The sequence below is a fragment of the Zophobas morio genome, unplaced genomic scaffold (assembly GCF_036711695.1).
Source record: "Zophobas morio isolate AGI-343-1 ecotype UQ-CSIRO unplaced genomic scaffold, CSIRO_AGI_Zmor_V1 ptg000398l, whole genome shotgun sequence".
Lineage (NCBI taxonomy): Eukaryota > Metazoa > Arthropoda > Insecta > Coleoptera > Tenebrionidae > Zophobas > Zophobas morio.
In genome coordinates, this window is record NW_026972502.1 from 176,069 (window position 1) to 192,154 (window position 16,086).

The 16,086-nt window shown below is 36.8% G+C and overlaps 3 protein-coding genes, 1 long non-coding RNA gene and 1 other non-coding gene across 7 annotated transcripts; 3 read left to right on the forward strand and 2 right to left on the reverse strand.

The window, feature by feature from the left end:
• The first annotated feature begins 4,151 nt into the window (after positions 1-4,151).
• Trnam-cau (transfer RNA methionine (anticodon CAU)) lies at positions 4,152-4,224 on the forward strand. Its single transcript has one exon. It is a non-coding gene; the product is annotated as a tRNA-Met (tRNA).
• A 77-nt stretch (positions 4,225-4,301) lies between these two features.
• Positions 4,302-6,730, forward strand: LOC135120560 (histone acetyltransferase KAT7-like). Of its 3 annotated transcripts, none has more exons than XM_064044883.1 (16): positions 4,302-4,383; positions 4,437-4,482; positions 4,561-4,601; positions 4,741-4,802; positions 4,967-5,053; positions 5,102-5,175; positions 5,227-5,292; positions 5,345-5,415; positions 5,468-5,573; positions 5,626-5,715; positions 5,766-5,963; positions 6,020-6,113; positions 6,167-6,229; positions 6,285-6,374; positions 6,424-6,566; positions 6,618-6,730. In XM_064044883.1, exons 2-16 carry the CDS (start codon positions 4,450-4,452, stop codon positions 6,669-6,671), a joined length of 1,272 nt encoding a protein of 423 aa, XP_063900953.1. In that variant the 5' UTR covers positions 4,302-4,383; positions 4,437-4,449; the 3' UTR covers positions 6,672-6,730. The 3 variants fall into 3 exon arrangements, with proteins under 3 accessions (XP_063900953.1, XP_063900954.1, XP_063900952.1); XM_064044884.1 differs by having other exon boundaries at positions 5,766-5,858; positions 5,916-5,963; positions 6,424-6,730; XM_064044882.1 differs by having other exon boundaries at positions 6,424-6,730.
• Positions 6,643-8,683, reverse strand: LOC135120559 (large ribosomal subunit protein uL2-like). The gene is made up of 10 exons (XM_064044881.1): positions 8,658-8,683; positions 8,537-8,593; positions 8,394-8,486; positions 8,284-8,342; positions 8,103-8,234; positions 7,866-7,993; positions 7,343-7,814; positions 7,194-7,289; positions 6,995-7,136; positions 6,643-6,935 (listed from the first exon to the last, which is right to left on the reverse strand). The coding sequence occupies exons 2-10, from the start codon at positions 8,572-8,574 to the stop codon at positions 6,704-6,706; spliced, it is 1,392 nt and encodes a 463-aa protein (XP_063900951.1). The 5' UTR covers positions 8,575-8,593; positions 8,658-8,683; the 3' UTR covers positions 6,643-6,703.
• A 315-nt stretch (positions 8,684-8,998) lies between these two features.
• LOC135120553 (uncharacterized) lies at positions 8,999-9,419 on the forward strand. The gene is made up of 3 exons (XR_010278651.1): positions 8,999-9,092; positions 9,154-9,193; positions 9,344-9,419. It is a non-coding gene; the product is annotated as an uncharacterized LOC135120553 (long non-coding RNA).
• A 558-nt stretch (positions 9,420-9,977) lies between these two features.
• On the reverse strand, positions 9,978-12,489 carry LOC135120569 (uncharacterized). The gene is made up of 12 exons (XM_064044893.1): positions 12,440-12,489; positions 12,243-12,367; positions 12,074-12,147; positions 11,410-11,457; positions 11,293-11,357; positions 10,878-10,959; positions 10,739-10,824; positions 10,592-10,673; positions 10,434-10,475; positions 10,294-10,377; positions 10,117-10,230; positions 9,978-10,061 (listed from the first exon to the last, which is right to left on the reverse strand). The coding sequence occupies exons 1-12, from the start codon at positions 12,487-12,489 to the stop codon at positions 9,978-9,980; spliced, it is 936 nt and encodes a 311-aa protein (XP_063900963.1).
• Between the last annotated feature and the right edge of the window lie 3,597 nt (positions 12,490-16,086).

A 16,086-nucleotide genomic window follows, 5' to 3' on the forward strand; every position in this document is an offset into this window, starting at 1 on the left:
TTTATTCAAGCCAAATGTCTCAGACAAAACATATAACAGCAAAATTTTATTTTTAAGACAACGTACAACGCGAATATTTTAAATTTTAGTCTCATCAAAAAATCCCCCTCTGGATGCAATTACCTCACGCATTATTCTCGACGTCCTTGCCGCCAATATTATTAACGTTTCCTGCGTATATTGTTTCACTCTCTTCAAAGTACCCAACACATGTTTTCCTTTTATGTCACACACTTTGCCGTCCGAAATTTGGGGGAGGGGCCGATCCTAGCAAAAAATTTGACCAGATCTCCGCCGCCGGTAGAAGAGAAATAATCCCATCTCTGTTGAACTACACATGTTTGTCCTTGTTTCACTGTACAAAATTTCTACGTTTTTGGCCAAAGGACTTCGTATTTGGGCTTGTCAATCCACATCACGCTTTTCCAGTCTTTTAGTGTTCAATTTTCATGTGTTCTGGCCCACTGAAGAAGTCTTGTTTTGCCCTTTCATAGAAGTAGTGGTTTCCATTTAGCACACCGACCGTGTAAATTGGCTTTTACGGTACGGATGGAAACTTCGCGTTGACGCCCCCTATTACTAATCCTGTGGTAACTTTAGGAGCTGTATTGGCGTCATTTACGCTTACTTATCATTTTGATTCTTGGTCGTCGGTTGCCGAGGTGTTTTGAAATGGACAGGGCGCTTGAGGTCTTTGAAATTTCCCCGTTATTAAAACCGAGAAACTGTTAGATAAACGGTAATTTTTTTCAGCACACTTTTTCGACGGTGTGCCCCACTGAAAACCCTTGCCAGTGTAGAGTCACAATATCTGAACGTTTTGCGATACCCATGAACCTTTCACGAGTCTATTTAAATGAACAGTTAACCTATTAGTGCTCCTGTTAATACACTACTCGAAATAAAAAACTATTCGCTTGGGTTTATGCGCCGTTTGCAAGTAAAAAAGATTAAATATGAATGGGGCTATAAAATGCGCGTTAACTGCAAGAAGTGCTTACAATACGCATATCTTAAATTAAGCCTACAAAGTATTTAAATGTAAAGCAGAGGTTTCTTTTACTATTTATTAGGCGCGCCTAATTATTTTTGCGAAGATTCGAATTGAAAATCTTAATCGCACTATACTTCTCAAAGTTGCCTTTAAAGTTACTTTAAAATAGTGTGTTAAGGTTATTGAGGCTTTTAAAAAACGAACTCTTAAGAAAAACGATTATTAAGAGTGTTATCTATAAAGAGAAATGGAAAAGAAACATAAAGACTTTTAAACCTAAATAAACATACAGGAATAAACTGTTGCAAAAACTTAGATTAAAAACACTCGAAAGCGAGAGTGGGCGAAAAGAAGCGTGAACAAATAGTTTTAGTGTAATTAATCTTAGAACACGGCACCAGCTACCGAGAAAGTATGCTAAATATCTGTCTTAGCAGAGTTATAATATATTTCAAATAGGTTTTTATTTTTTTTTACATTCAAGTTCTAAAGAGCCTCCCTTTTTTATAACAGAAATGACCTGTCATGATATTAGCTGTGATATATGCGTTTTTGATCAATAAATCTTTTTATGTTGTATAATTCAATATTTGCACGTTGAATAAGGGCTAGTGGTACATGGTTATCTTCAAATATATATTTAATCAAACAGGTTTAATAAATTTTAGAACTCGTATATTATTAACTATTTAAAAAATGTAATACATTATATAATAGGTTACAAAATTTTATGATATAGAGTTATTTAAACTTAATAGCACTGTAATACTTTGTTTGGTAACTCGACCGCCGAGTAGTACAACCCCCGCCACCAAACAAACAACATTAATTAGAGAGTCCGGTGCACACATAGTCCCACATAGTTAAACCTACAGTAGTCGCAGTAGGTCTCACAGACCCCTTGAGTTTAAAATGTTTTACTTTTATTTAAATAAAATCTACAGTTAATTTTTAAACATTTGTTGTTGGCACTCTAAACTTTAACCTATCTATTTGAAAATTTAAAAAACAGAATAATTTCAAATCTGTGAGGCCCCCTGCGACTAATGTAAGATTAGTAGTAGCGTGCTCTTAAACGTTTATTTCTTACGGCATATAACTAAAATTAAGTTTTACAGCTTTCCAATTTCTAATTCCTTTAAGTCCTAAACATTAATATTTTTTTTTTGCCACAAAATCTGTTTTAACAGGTAAACTTGATATTCCAGATGCAAAACGTAAGAGCTAAAAATTATTAGAATTAATTTATTTAAAAATTTAAAAGTGTTAATATAAGTTCTAGTTGGAGATAATTAATATTCACCTCTTGTATAACGAAGACTCTTCCACAAGGCTGGTACTTTGCTCTGCAGCCCATAAAGTGGATTATCTTGCGGTTCGACTTCAAAGGCAGTTGTATTATGTAAAAAGCCCTTGAGAGCTGAATTATTTTTAATATTCAGATACCTATGTACTGTTTAAAATATGGCAAACTAACAACATTCAATTTTTTAATTCTGAAATACTATAGGATTCTGCTTTAAAATCCGAAAAAGAAATTAAAAATTTTAGAGCGTCCCAAATTTTTATTTAAAAGCCATGTCTGGTTTTTATTATTATGGTTGCACGGCCTTTATAGATTAAATTGCGATGCAAATTTAGAAGGCAGTGGTGCTCTTTACAAAAAGTCCGGCTGCGTACTTTTTAAAGGTTGAAGTCGTGTTTATAGGGAACAGCTTTTATCCTGGCAAGCCATCCTATATAACCATTGGAAAGAATGTTAGATCCCGCTCCATTAAGCCCCAACTTGGTAGAACTCTCATTCTCTAACAATTATTTTAAAAGGCAGTCCTGCCTTTAGCGTTCAAATCTATTTATAATAGAAATTAAATTTCTGTGATTACCTCTGGCCAAAACCTAGCATATTCCTTTCTTGGCTCCCGCCAACTACGGTCGGTTTTCTTACGCCCTAACCGCTAATTTTGAATGTTTCACTATAAGATTTTGCCCTATTGTTTGTATGACATCTAGATAAATATATATAAGACATGATTTCTTCATATTAACCCCCGCAGCCTTTCGGCAACAAGGAGTCCGTTGGTCCTAAATTTTTTTATTTTATTCTATAAAGAATTCGAGTAATCTCAAAAGCTAAAAAGGTGAAGCGTAGAAGTGATTAATTCTTTACAGTAATTTCTCCTGGAAAAGAGAAGCAAATTCCGTCACACCTTAAATGTTAGTCAGAAAGTTTAAAACTCAAAAAGCATGCAATAAAGTAACCCCCTTCCAAAAAACCCCATAAAATTGTTTCCTTCGCCCAAGTATATCCCGCATATCCTGGACAACTTATTCCAAGAGTCATTCCTTTTACGGCTACATAGCCAAAACCTATTGGCTTATTTGTAATATTAAGCTAAGGTCAAAAAATTATTATATGGGTAGGTTCTGTACCTAAATATCCAATCCTGTAACTATCTTTCTCTAAAGTGAAAATCTTATTCCTCCACAGCCTCCCCTTGCACTTTTGGAAAAGCTTCTACGTTTTTAATTACAACAGGAGTGTTCGTCTAATTAAAACTTTAAGCATTGTCTTCAGCTTAATAGCAGGTCGCCTTCTGTTTTAATCCTCACTTAGTTTTTCTCACCTTTAGTTCTGTAAAAATAGGTATTAGCATTCAAAACTTTGTCTTAAAATATCTTAACCCCTAAAGGAAATTGTTGTAAGCTATATAGCCCAAAGGCAGCCGATTTTAATGCAAGAGCGAAGCTATAAAATCTACTATTCCAGTATAAAGAATACACTCACCATGCTCAATTCTAGGAAGCTTACAGAGCGTTTGAAACTATTAAACTGGCAAAAGCCAGAGCCTTTATTATTCGCTCCTTGTTTCATGGTAATAGTAATACAGTAAGATAGTTAAAAAATAAAATAAATTATAATTACTGTTAATTTATTTTATTTGTTATTTACAAAAAAAAAATTGGTTTAAAACACTAATGACAGATTTCAGCATCTTTTTTTCGTTAGTTTGACGCTTTCTTCTCGATGATCTCAACCATTGTGAATAAGAACCAAATAACAACTTTCATAATAAAAAATGTACACTAGAAAAGTTGTAGAGTAAAAAAAAGTTAGTTAAAGGCTATATTATAAACTGGAAGGACAAAGCGGGCCGTCGGTTCTTTGGCGCAGTAGGTAGCGCATGAGTCTCATAATCTCAAGGTCGCGGGTTCGATCCCCGCAGGAACCACTAAAAAATGGAGCCGCGTTCGACCCCCTTTTTTTTCATCTTTTAAATTAGTTTTAGCTTTAAAGTTTTACTTTCTACTATGATGTAATCTAGTCTCTGGATTAATGGCTTCCGAGTAGACATTTTATATAATCTTAGCTTTAATATATCTTCCAGTAGGTACCTTAATACTATTTTATTATAGTTTTTTTACTTCTTTATTTAACGACTAGGATTCTCTACGGCATGATGAGTAGGAGAAAATCCACTTCTCTTTCGGTATAACATCTGTTAATAACTTTACTAATTAAAAGTTTTTTCTTTTAAATCCTTCTTACTTTTATGCTAATGTTGTAGGATTTTTATAAAATTACTTCTCCAAAAAGATTTTTGGAAAGGTATTCTAAACACTTCATTTTGAGTACCCGCCTTTAATAAAGTTTTAAAATTGCATTAAGTAATTTGGCATTAACTAAAATTCAAGCTTTTTTTTCAAGTAAGTATATATTAATAATATCACGAAAACATATAATGTAGGAGAAAGAGATTAAGTTATGCTTCTTTAGTGGACTATAAAAAAACGAAAACAGCACGATTTGGTATAAGCACTTTTTAAAAAAAATATTACTCTTTTAAAAAACTTTTAGGTGTACTACTTTTTTTTAGCGTAGCGAAGATAATAAGTTTTTAATTTTTAATTTTTTGTTTCTTTACTATATAATTAAAGTGTCCCTTTTTCTTTTTCAATTTCCATTATGCCCAGGTATTATTAGAAGAGCCCGTGGGCGGCCTCCAAAGAGGCCAAAATTAAGTGAAACTACAGGCCGTCACTTTTGTTATAATTCTTCTGGTACGTTTTTTTAGTTTTTCCTTGTTTATTGCTTACGCACTAATCCAGAACCTAAAAAAAAGCAACCAAATTACAGAGCTGGAAAAGGTTGCGAAACGAATCGTGTTGTTATGGTCACTCCTGTAGGTTTTTGTTTCTTTTGAAGTGCCCTGCTAAATTCGTGATTCATTAAGAGTGGACCGTTTAGACCCTCGCAGGAAGATCTTATTTTATTTCGAAAAGTCTACGACAATGAAAAGGTTTTTATTACCTTTACTACTACTATTCTTATTTTAAGAAGAAATGTTATAGAAACGAATTCCCCAGGATTTACCTGGAAGGGTAAAGGAGATTGAGTTTGGCAAGTTTCGAATTGAAACTTGGTAGTACCGATCTTTTTCTCTGTAATGCTGTTCCCCCCATAGCCCCTCGCAGGTTTTCTTCTCCGTATCCGGAGGAGTACGCTCGCTTGCCGAAGCTTTATCTCTGCGAGTTCTGCCTGCGGTACATGAAGAGCCGCCCCGTCCTCCAGAACCACATGGTTCACTCGATGTTTCTGAGTGACCTCTCTTCCTTAAATACCTCATTCAAAGAGGAAATGCGAACTGTCGCATCCGCCTGGCGATGAGATCTACAGGAAGGACACCAGCTCGATCTTTGAGGTGGATGGGAAAAAAAACAAAGTTCCGCAGCATAGTGGCGCTGCCGACTTAATTTAATTCCATTTATGAAGGTGTATTGCCAGAATTTATGCCTCATTGCCAAGTTATTTTTGGATCACAAAACGCTGTATTACGACGTGGAACCCTTTCTGTTCTACGTGATGGTACTTCCCCCTTCCTCGTCTGCTCCTGGCGCGGGGGCTCTACCCTCTACTTCACAGACTACGTATGACGCCTACGGTCACCACATGGTCGGCTACTTTTCCAAGGTCCCCAGAGTACTCTATATTTTTACTATAGTTAACCTGCCATCCCGGTTGCGCAGGAAAAAAGCTCTTTTCTAAACTATAATGTATCTTGCATTCTGACTTTGCCGCAGTACCAAAGGCAGGGCTACGGGAAAATGCTTATCGAATTTAGTTTCGGTTTCTTTCCCATTGTATGTTATTATTACTAAAACTGCTGAACTGAGGTTACCTACTCAGCAGGAAGGAGAACCGGCTCGGCACTCCTGAGAAGCCCTTATCCGACTTGGGTTTAAGCTTTCCCCCTTACTCGTGCTCTATTTTTTGAGGAGTTCTTGCCTTTAGGGTCCCTCAGTTATATGAGTTATTGGAGGACGTCTATATTAAACTTTATAGCCAAAAGGGATTTTGAAAAAGAGTCATTTTCTATTCAAGGTCTTATTTCGCTTGAGCCCCTCGGGAGGTCTCAATCTTTTTAAAAAAGATATATGCGAGGGCACCGGGTTTGCTTCCCAGGACGTTGTTTCTACACTGCAAGACCTCAACATGCTGACCGTACGCGACTCTGTGCTGGTTTTAACGGTCGATCGAGTCGCTTTACAGGATTACATTGAGAGACGCCAAGTGGTAGCACTACTGAAGCTTTCATTAACGAAATCGTTACCGATTACTTGTCAGGAACCTCTTATTGACCCAAAAAGGCTGCGCTGGGCCCCTTTTGTCGGAACATGACAATAAACTTTTTTATTTGGACTAGTGCCCGCCTATCCCTTATGCCCCTTCTTTCGCCTTCTCTCCGCGCGTGCTCCCTTTAGAATAAAAATGTCGCTGGGCTTCTTCTTCTTTCGGGTCGGAGGTCCTGCTAGGCGAGACCCCAGCGGTTTGCCTTTCCAAGAGCGGAGAGGCCGTCCACCCTTTCCTTTGTGCTTACCCCCGTGGTGATGGTCATTGGCATTTTTAGCGCATCCACGAGTAATAGGGCGCCTTCCTAGCCATCTGTTTTTGTATGATAAGCACCGAAAACTTGTAAGGAGCAAAAGCGAGTGTAATAAGGCCTTGAACATCCAGCTTTGCCCAGACTTCTCAAGTGATGGTTGATATTAGATGCCCGGCCAATAGTGGCCATGCAGTCACCCAGAAACCATCGTTGTTCCAAAGAAGGAAGACGAAGAAGCACTTTTGTGACGCCCCTTTGATCTGAAAATATCGCCAACAGGAGCCACTATCGCACTTGTTAGCGGTACAGAAAAGTACCAGTTCTAGAGTCCAGTACAAGTGCGGAGGTTCCAGCGCTCCGCACTATTTGGCCACCTCGATTGGGGTACAGGTCAACGTTAAATATTTCTACACCTGAGCTGGCAAAAGTCTTGAAGATGAACAGGAATAAATCTAAGAGAACGCACCGGTGGGGATATATTTGAGAGGGACATTGTTGCCGACTTCGATGCGCGCGTGGGGGCCGCATACGATTTTCGTGCCCACGTCAAGGCTGTGAGGCAGTAGAGCGTAACGCAGCGTACCCGGCGCTGAAGGGGACGGAAGCGACTTAAGTTCCTGAGCGTACTGGCGGGCCTTGACTAGTTCAGACAGCCGCCGAACTATGGCATCGCTGCAGCTTCCAGAGGACAAGGGCGAAAGGTCGAGCTTGTGAAACAGAGGCGGTGGTCGTAACGGATCTCCCAAGTATGTGGTATACTGCTTCCTACCCTGAAAATCGTTGAGGGGGACTGCTACATGTGGATCCTGGGATTGCTTATTTAAGTCTTGATTGTTGCACTCATTCTGCAGGTCGTAAAGCTTTTGGTTTTCTTCTCTTGAAAATTTGTATTCTTGGAGCTCGAATGACGTAGAAAGTCGTTTAGCTCCGAGCTCACCCTACAGGCGATAAAATTAAGAGGTGATGTAAGTCGTTCTCCCAAATCTTACCGTGGCTTTAACAAGGGCAATACGGGTGGAGCGATTGGGATCGTACTCCAGCCGCACCACTTCAAATTCTCCAAAAAGTTCTTTTCTTTTAAAGGATATTAACCGGTACAACCTCTTCGCGCCACCCCCTATAAATAGGGTTTATAAGTATAAAACTGTTTTTCGTCTTACTAGCTGTTTACTTTACTGTTAACAATGAATGAACCAAAATAATATGTAGTCGGTGTTACAAGGCACCTCTCCCACGGACAGTGATACGGCCTGTTTTTCTGCATCGCCCACTGATTCTTCTCTTCCCCTTAGTTAACTTAATCACGGGTCTACCTCTATGAAGACCTTCCCTGGAAGTTAAAACGCGAAACCTTAAACCTACAACCGCGTAAGAAACGTAGTTTTCTTTAAACTATTAAAATTCTACCGTGTGTTTTAGGCTTAAATTTTTTCATTTCTGTGCTCAGAGCAAAAGTAGCGCGAGAGCTTCATGTATATTATTATTGGTAAAAAAAAAAAAAAATTAAAAAATTTTACCTGTTGAAAAATCTCTTGGTATATTTTTCAATACCTTTCATACAAGAGGAAAGGTCTTGGGAATATGAGTATTTAAGGCGGGTAGAAAACAAGCTATGGCCAGCAGTTTTAAAGGGAAGTAAGGCGGGGTTAGGTGGAATTACCGTAGTGCTCCCGAACTCCGAAGACGGATAATATTCATAGGCGCAAGCTGGCTGAGGCTAGAATATATCCTTAATAGTTTATACCGCTGGCCGAGAGCGGAACGAAAAAAACCAATACTACCTATGCGCCGTTACTACCAACAAAAGGCTACGTGGGGGGTCCAGCAAATTTAACCAGGTTCCTAGCAATATGTTTATTCATTAATGATTTTTCTTGTGCTCGATCGAATTAAAAACTTCGAATACTCGGGCTCTCATTTAGGTGTAATCACAGCAAAAGTACACTCCAATCGACAATTTCTTTAAAATTTTTCATTTGCGAAACATAAAAAAACGCTTTAAGTGCGTCGCGTGGGCGCCGATAACGCGCTCCTCTCCAAGGCTCTTAAATTAGAGCGCTCATTCGCAGGGCTGTTAGCTATTAGTATGTTGGCTAGTCGGTCGTAAAGGCAACGGCATTTCGTCGAAAGACGGCATTTAATGAGTTTAACTGGAGAACCCGGTAAAGAGCTTCATTTCGTTATCGTAAGAACTCGGAAACAACAATTTTCATTTGGTAAATGTAAGGTAGGTTCCACGTGCCTATATTGTTTAATATTATACCACTTCCCGAACAGGTGGACGCCCCTTTCTAGTAGGGAGAAACCGTGTTATTGAGTAATTAAAAAAAATTTTTTTTTTTTAAAATATTAGTTTAATGATATTAAAAAATTTCAGTAAATTAAGTTTATGATTTATACCCCATAATGAGCTTTTTAATCTACCTTTTAAAATTTACAATTTTGACTATTTTTACAATTCACGTAGTAACATAAGCAAAGGCCTTATCGCTCACAAACCAAATTCGGATTAAATTCTTAATGAAGTTGTGCTCCTGTATGTGTATCTACCTTGCTTATTTCTGATCTTTATTAATAAAAACTTGCGCAATTTCAGATGTTATGCACCTCTTACCCTTTAAAACCTCCCGTCCTTCGATGGGCGGGGCACTTTGTTTTTACTTTTTCTGTATATAATGCTTTTATGAACAATTTTTAAGTCCTCTCACTTCTAAATGAAGCTCAAGCAGTTTAAGTTATTCCCATAACAAATGTAGCACTCCTTTGCGATAAGTAGACAAAGAAAATAACAAGACGAGGTTTTGTGTTTTTTTGCTCATCATGCCACTTGCACCTCTATGCAACTAACTATAGGTTTAAGGGGTACATGGTGTTTACAGTATTATTTGTTAAGGAGTACATACTCTTTGAACCCTCGCATTTTGTGCAACAGATATGGGTTATTAAGAAAAGAGTAATAAATGGAAGGTATAGTAACAAGTTGCCAAGAAGACTTTAATACAACTCACACTAGCTAAAGTCTCTTGAGGAGCATCCCTTTATAAGAGGAGCCTATTTTAGATTCAATGTGAATTAACCTATTGACATAAGCAGTTAAGTTTTTATTTCGAATGAGTTAATGGAGGGAAGTTAGACTGCTGGATGGCACTCCTTAAGGAATTTCGCATCAGCATGACCCTTTCCAACTTTTATAATTAGAGTTTGATATGTAATCTATATATGCTTAGTAAAAAACTTTACCTCTCCCAGAGATTTAACAAAAACGGAAGCTCGTAGCTTTATTGATGCGTCAAAATTCTCGTCTGATGAAAAGTTGATACATATTGCACCTTCTTTTATTAACTTCTGGTGAATCTGCCATTTTATAAATAAGAGGACTGATTTGTCAACAATAACATTATTCATGAAAAGTTCTGCCTTATAGCTTTTAGATGGGACTCCCGAAATAATAATATCTGCATTATTAAGACATTCTTCAAAAGACATTCGTGCTGATATCAACTATCATAAAATGTTTAGCTCGTTTACTAGAGGACACTTTAATAATTAAAGCAAGCCTTAAACTTGGGGAATTTCAATCCAGGCCCGCGAGACATTGCCTAGTATTGATTAATAACATTTTTTTATTATTAAAAAAGGATTAAAGTCTTTATTTTTTGCATAGTAAAACATAGAACCTGGCAACTACATACTTTATTTAAAAATACTAATAAACCTGAATGTCGGATATGTCAACGGAATGCACGCAAGCACCGTCATTAGCGAGTAAGGCAGCTAAAGGTCGTCCAACGCGTTCACTTAGGCAGGTAACACGAGAATTGAGCAAAAACGGAAGAAAAACTTTTAAGAAAGGTATACATACCTTCTGTTGATGACGACAATAGCCTTTCCATATAATCGATTTCCTTTTTCCAACCTTTTATCGTACGCCCCCAAATGTTTTAAAGTCTATTACACAGACTCTATCAACCAGTAAAAGAAAGACGGATGACATTGTTAACTTTCATAATGGCCAAAGGGGTGCATGGAAGGATTGGTTTGTGACCATTGGATGTAGTCCGAATATTATGAAATATGTTATACCTTGCAGTTCGTTTAAAAAGAATTAACTGATTAGTAGTTTGTATATTTCTAACTTTTATTATAAAAATTGGTTTTAACTTCTAAATAAATGTTCATATAATTTTTAAAATTTTTTGTGGTTCTAACAATTAAAAGGGGAAATAATGCCTCGCGGTGTCATATGATAATGTTAGCTTAAGACAACCACATTATTCGTAGATACTATAAACATGACGAATCTTTCCACTAAAATGAAGCTATGGGACGGGATTGATAACCATACCCATTCCATAAAAATAGTATTGCCAGTAAAATATTTTTTATTGGCAAGCATGAGAAAACCACACATAGTACCTTGTTCTATGGCACAGCCCTTCAACATCTTTTTCAGGAAGTATAACATTTTTTAAATATTCATCCTAATATTTACAGTAACAACAACCATTGTAGCTTGAAGAAAGTTTTAAAAACCTGTCTATTTCCAAAAACAGGGTAATTGATTATAATTCCTGTGATAGCCTCAATATAAAGTTATTAATGGAAGCAATATTAGTTTTATATTCTTTGATTAATAAAAGGTTATGTTTTAAAAGAATAAGTTGGCCGTTTCACATTTATAAGGATCTGATGGTAATAATAGGTTTTTAACCTTTGTTTATTACCAGTAATTAGATGTGTATGTAAGACTAAAGATTATCGAATTGTGAGAGTTTCCGAAAGCAAGGGTTTTTTTCAAAGCTTTTTGTATGAATTTTTGTAATAAAAATAATACAACTTTGTGTGGCATCTTCGAAAAAGATAATGGAAAAACATACTTTCTTAATTTTTTTCGAAAGCATATATACAAAGTGGTATCTAATAAGGTTTCTCTAGGATTTTTTGCAACTAAATAGGGTTTATAAATTCTCCAAAATATTATGACCGCCGTTTATATTTTGTTGTCTTTTCATTTAAGAAGCAGTATGTAGCTCCCGTGAGCAATTAGCAATTGTATACTTAAGTAAGTTTAGTAGCTTCTACTATATTAGATTTCTGCTTAAATAAAAAAAAAGTCTGAATTGGTAGAGGGGAAACCGTCATATAACTGCATTAAAATTTTGTAAACTAAGACAGCAAAAAATTATAAGGCAGTTACCTCGTCTTCATTAGCTTTAAGTACCTCCTCCTCAAGATCGTATTTAGAAACTTGAGAAAGCTCAAAAGATATACCTTTTCATGTAGATAAGATAAGTTAATGCTATGTTCTAAATAAATTATAATTATGAAGAGATAAATAAATAATCTAAATTAACTTAAAAACAAACCTGTCTTTAAGCAAGCACGCTTTATTGATTCAGCAATTCTTATCTTGCCCTCATCGGGATTTGCAAAAAAGGCCACTATTGCTGGCTTTTTTTTTAACCCGGAAATAACATCTCTTACTTTATTGCTGTGATACAAAGAAAACTTTAATTTAATTCTGTTAGGAGTATTGGTCACGCTTTTAATTAATTATATTTACCTGTAATAATTAGAGATGCCTGTAGGATCGAATTCTTTACAATTGCCCATTTTTAAATCACTAAAAAACTTTATCTTCCTTTACTTTTAACTTTTTACAAATGACATTACCTTCTTTATATAACTAAATTTAATGAGTACTTAGACAAGATAATTACACATATAGGTTCATACATTGCTAAAAAGGCAACAACTTAATTTGGAAAGCTATATCCAATATTCATTGATTTTTATATACTTTAATGCCTACTCTTTGGTATTAAAGGCCGAGATGAATGTTTCAGTATGCAGAACAGGCCAATTAACGCATGTTGGGTTACAAGCTTCCATAAAAGTCTTCTCAAGTCCCAAAAAGGGCGCAAGATTGTTTTCAGTTTTATTTATATAGGTATATTATCATCAATAATAAATAAGCTTGCTTAGTTTTTGCAGTGGTTTTTTTGTCATTTGTTTACAGTTTTGAGGGCCCAAGTCTTAGGACTGCAAGGGTCATAAAGAAGTTTAAATAGCAATTGCTTTGGGCTCTCGAGCTAAAGTTGGAAGAAGTTTTTAATATGATATAACATAAATATCTTTTGTTAAAGTAACCACCAACCATGTCGCCTTGTTGAGCTTAGTTAAATGAAACTACCTCTAACCGCATTAATAAACCACAAGGATAAGAACCCAATGACCATATATATAGAAGCTGGGAGGTTTAGCTTAGAGGTTTTACAGGGAAGATAATAATCATAAAAATCTATTTAATCTTACTACTTGTATATCTATAGTGTAAACCGCACCTTCTTTTAAAAATTAGTTACAAGGATCAAAAAAAGGGGGCCTGCACCATTACCACCCCTTCGTGAAGGAAATATAGTGACCCAGAGTGATGGAGATAAGGCTACGCTTTTTTCACCTATGTTCTTGCTATCCAAAACGTGCCAGCTGCGCAATATACTGCTAATGAGGATGCGTGCCCTCAGCTGAGCTTATCCCTTCCCATTAATTATGTACTACTTAATCTATTTAATGTTGACGAGGTGTAAGCATTTGTTGAACGCTACCTAAACGAAAAGCGCCTTTCCGATTCGATAGAAGACGGCCACCCTTGTACGGCTACCAAAAACACAAACTGGAATCAGCATCTAGCAACTACCGAGCCACTCGCGCTTTTCACCATAAGAAGGCAACAGGCGCTGTCTTTCTTGAAGTTGAAAAGGCGTTTGATCAAGTTTGGCATGAGTGTCTGCTGCACAAACTGCGCTCGTTATCCGTCCCTCATGGCCTTTATAACGGCTGAAATTATATCTGAATGGTCGCCTCTTCAGCGTGCAAGTGGGAGATACACGGTCGCCGCTTCAATCTCTGAAAACAGGGGTCCTTCAGGGATCACTTCACTCGCCCCTTTTATATGCAACTTACAAGAGCGACGTGCCCTTGCCGTTCGGAACCACAAACACGAATCGCTCTCTACGCTGATGGTACGACGACCGTATATTCCTCTTCGATGTCTCCCGCCTTGCTATGCAAGCATCTACAGCGCTATCTTAACGCCCTTGTAGTCTGGTGCAGTGATTGGAAGGTTACAATAAATTGCGATGAGGAGCAAAGTTATATTAATTTCAAAGAAACGAGCTTCTTTGTTGGTGCCCTTAACCTTTAAATGGCGAAAAAGATTCCGTGGTGTCCTCAAGGGAAATACTCGGGAGTCATCATCGACAACAAAATTTCGTGGCGGCCTCAGGTGACTATGTAGTGGCGAAGATCAAGATAGTAGCCAAGGCGCTTTATCGTTTACTTTGCGGTAGAAGTAAGCTTTCTCTGCGATACAAACAGCGGTTGTATTTGTCTTACATCCAGCCTATAAAGACATACGCATCTGCTGCTTGGACCTACGGCTCCACTGCGATAGCGCCTGCATTTCAAGTGAGAACTAAATGCTGCGTGTTCTGACGAAGGCGCCATGGCTTGTGCGATATGATGCTCTTCACTGGGACCTTCAGCTGGACCCTTCTCTTCCAACGCCATGCTGTGGTCCTTTACGACAGGCTCACCAGTGCTATGGGACGGGGCACGTTATTGCCACCCAAGTGACGCGCTTAAGGCACTAGTTTTTTTTTTTGTTAACGTTAAAAAATAATGAGACCCTGAATGCTATTTATAAAACATCTGCGATCACTCTTGATTGAGAGCTCGAGTATTGGAAGTTTTTAGGTCGGTCGGGCACCAGGAACTGTCATTAATTAGTAATAAAATATATAGTGTAAGGTTCTTTTAATAAAATAAACCAAAGGATTGTTTGTAAAGTTAACCAAACTATATTTCGGTTATACACTTTTGATATACGACAAATTTAAATGAACAGACGCCTTTTACCCATTGCCTACAGGAAAGATTAGTATTGTTATTGACTTAGAAATCATCGACCGAGGGTCCCGTTTTAATAAAGCTTATTAATCTGTTTAAAATTTTTTTGAAGCTTTTAGGCTCTTTAGTTATGCATACACTCTCTAACGTTAAGCTTCTAATTAACTACCCTATATACACTACTGACAATACCTTATTATAGACTAAAACAGTATATTAAACTTGCCCTCTAGACAAAACATAAAGCCATAACTTCTTTTCAGCCCTATAGACTGAAAGGACGCCACAAAACAAAAAACAGAATTTTGTTTAATATTTACATGACTTTAGCGGACGTTCGGTAAATGAAGCGCAGAGAACTTAAGTCTTGATTTGGGCGCAAGTAGACCATGACTGTTCCGTTTTTTACGGGGGAGTGCAGTACGTGGCTAGCCTCGTGGACACCCACCGTAGTACTAACCAAGTTCCTGGAGATTTATTTTCTCAGCTCGGACAGGTTTAAGCGCTTTTCGCCAGTGTTTATTAAGGCTTACTTATTTACTCGTTTATTTATTTATTTATTTATCTACTGACATACTACAGTCCATACGCATAGAACATCTTTTCTGCTTAATCTTTATTCCCCACTTAAACTATAATAGAGGTAAAGAAAAAGTTAGTTCCCCTCGAGGGGTCTTCACCTTCAATGTTTGCGTACCAGCGTAAAGGCGAGTTATAAGAGGAAAGAAGTACACAGCAACAACCAAATAAAAAAAAACCGATTTTATTATCAAGAATAATTAGAATAAAATAAGCAGATAAGATCAGTAAATAATAATAAAATAATTTAAGCGATAATATATAAATATACTATAATACGCTATTTTTCTCATATTTATTGGTTGATTTATAATAACACTTAAGTCGATTAAGCATATTTAATAATAGCGTATATATATTCTGTCGCTTTTATATATGGATTATTTATCATTAAAAATAATAATGATAATAAAGTGTAAATTAAATTAAAATGAGTAAATGACAAACAATTAGGGTGGTAAATCAAGGCTCAAAGGAAGCGATCTTAAGATGCGTTTAGGCCTTTCATACCTATTATACTAGTCTGGGTTATAATTAACAGCAGTGGCTAACAATCTATTGGTATATTCACCATATTCTTTATAGCATTTAGTCGCAAATTGTAAGAACAAAGTTTTGATTGTTTTCATTTGGCAATCAAGATGCACCTGAGCACTATGTATGAACCATGGGGCATCAGTGACTATTCTGAGGAGTTTGTTTGAAAAATCTCAGCCTATT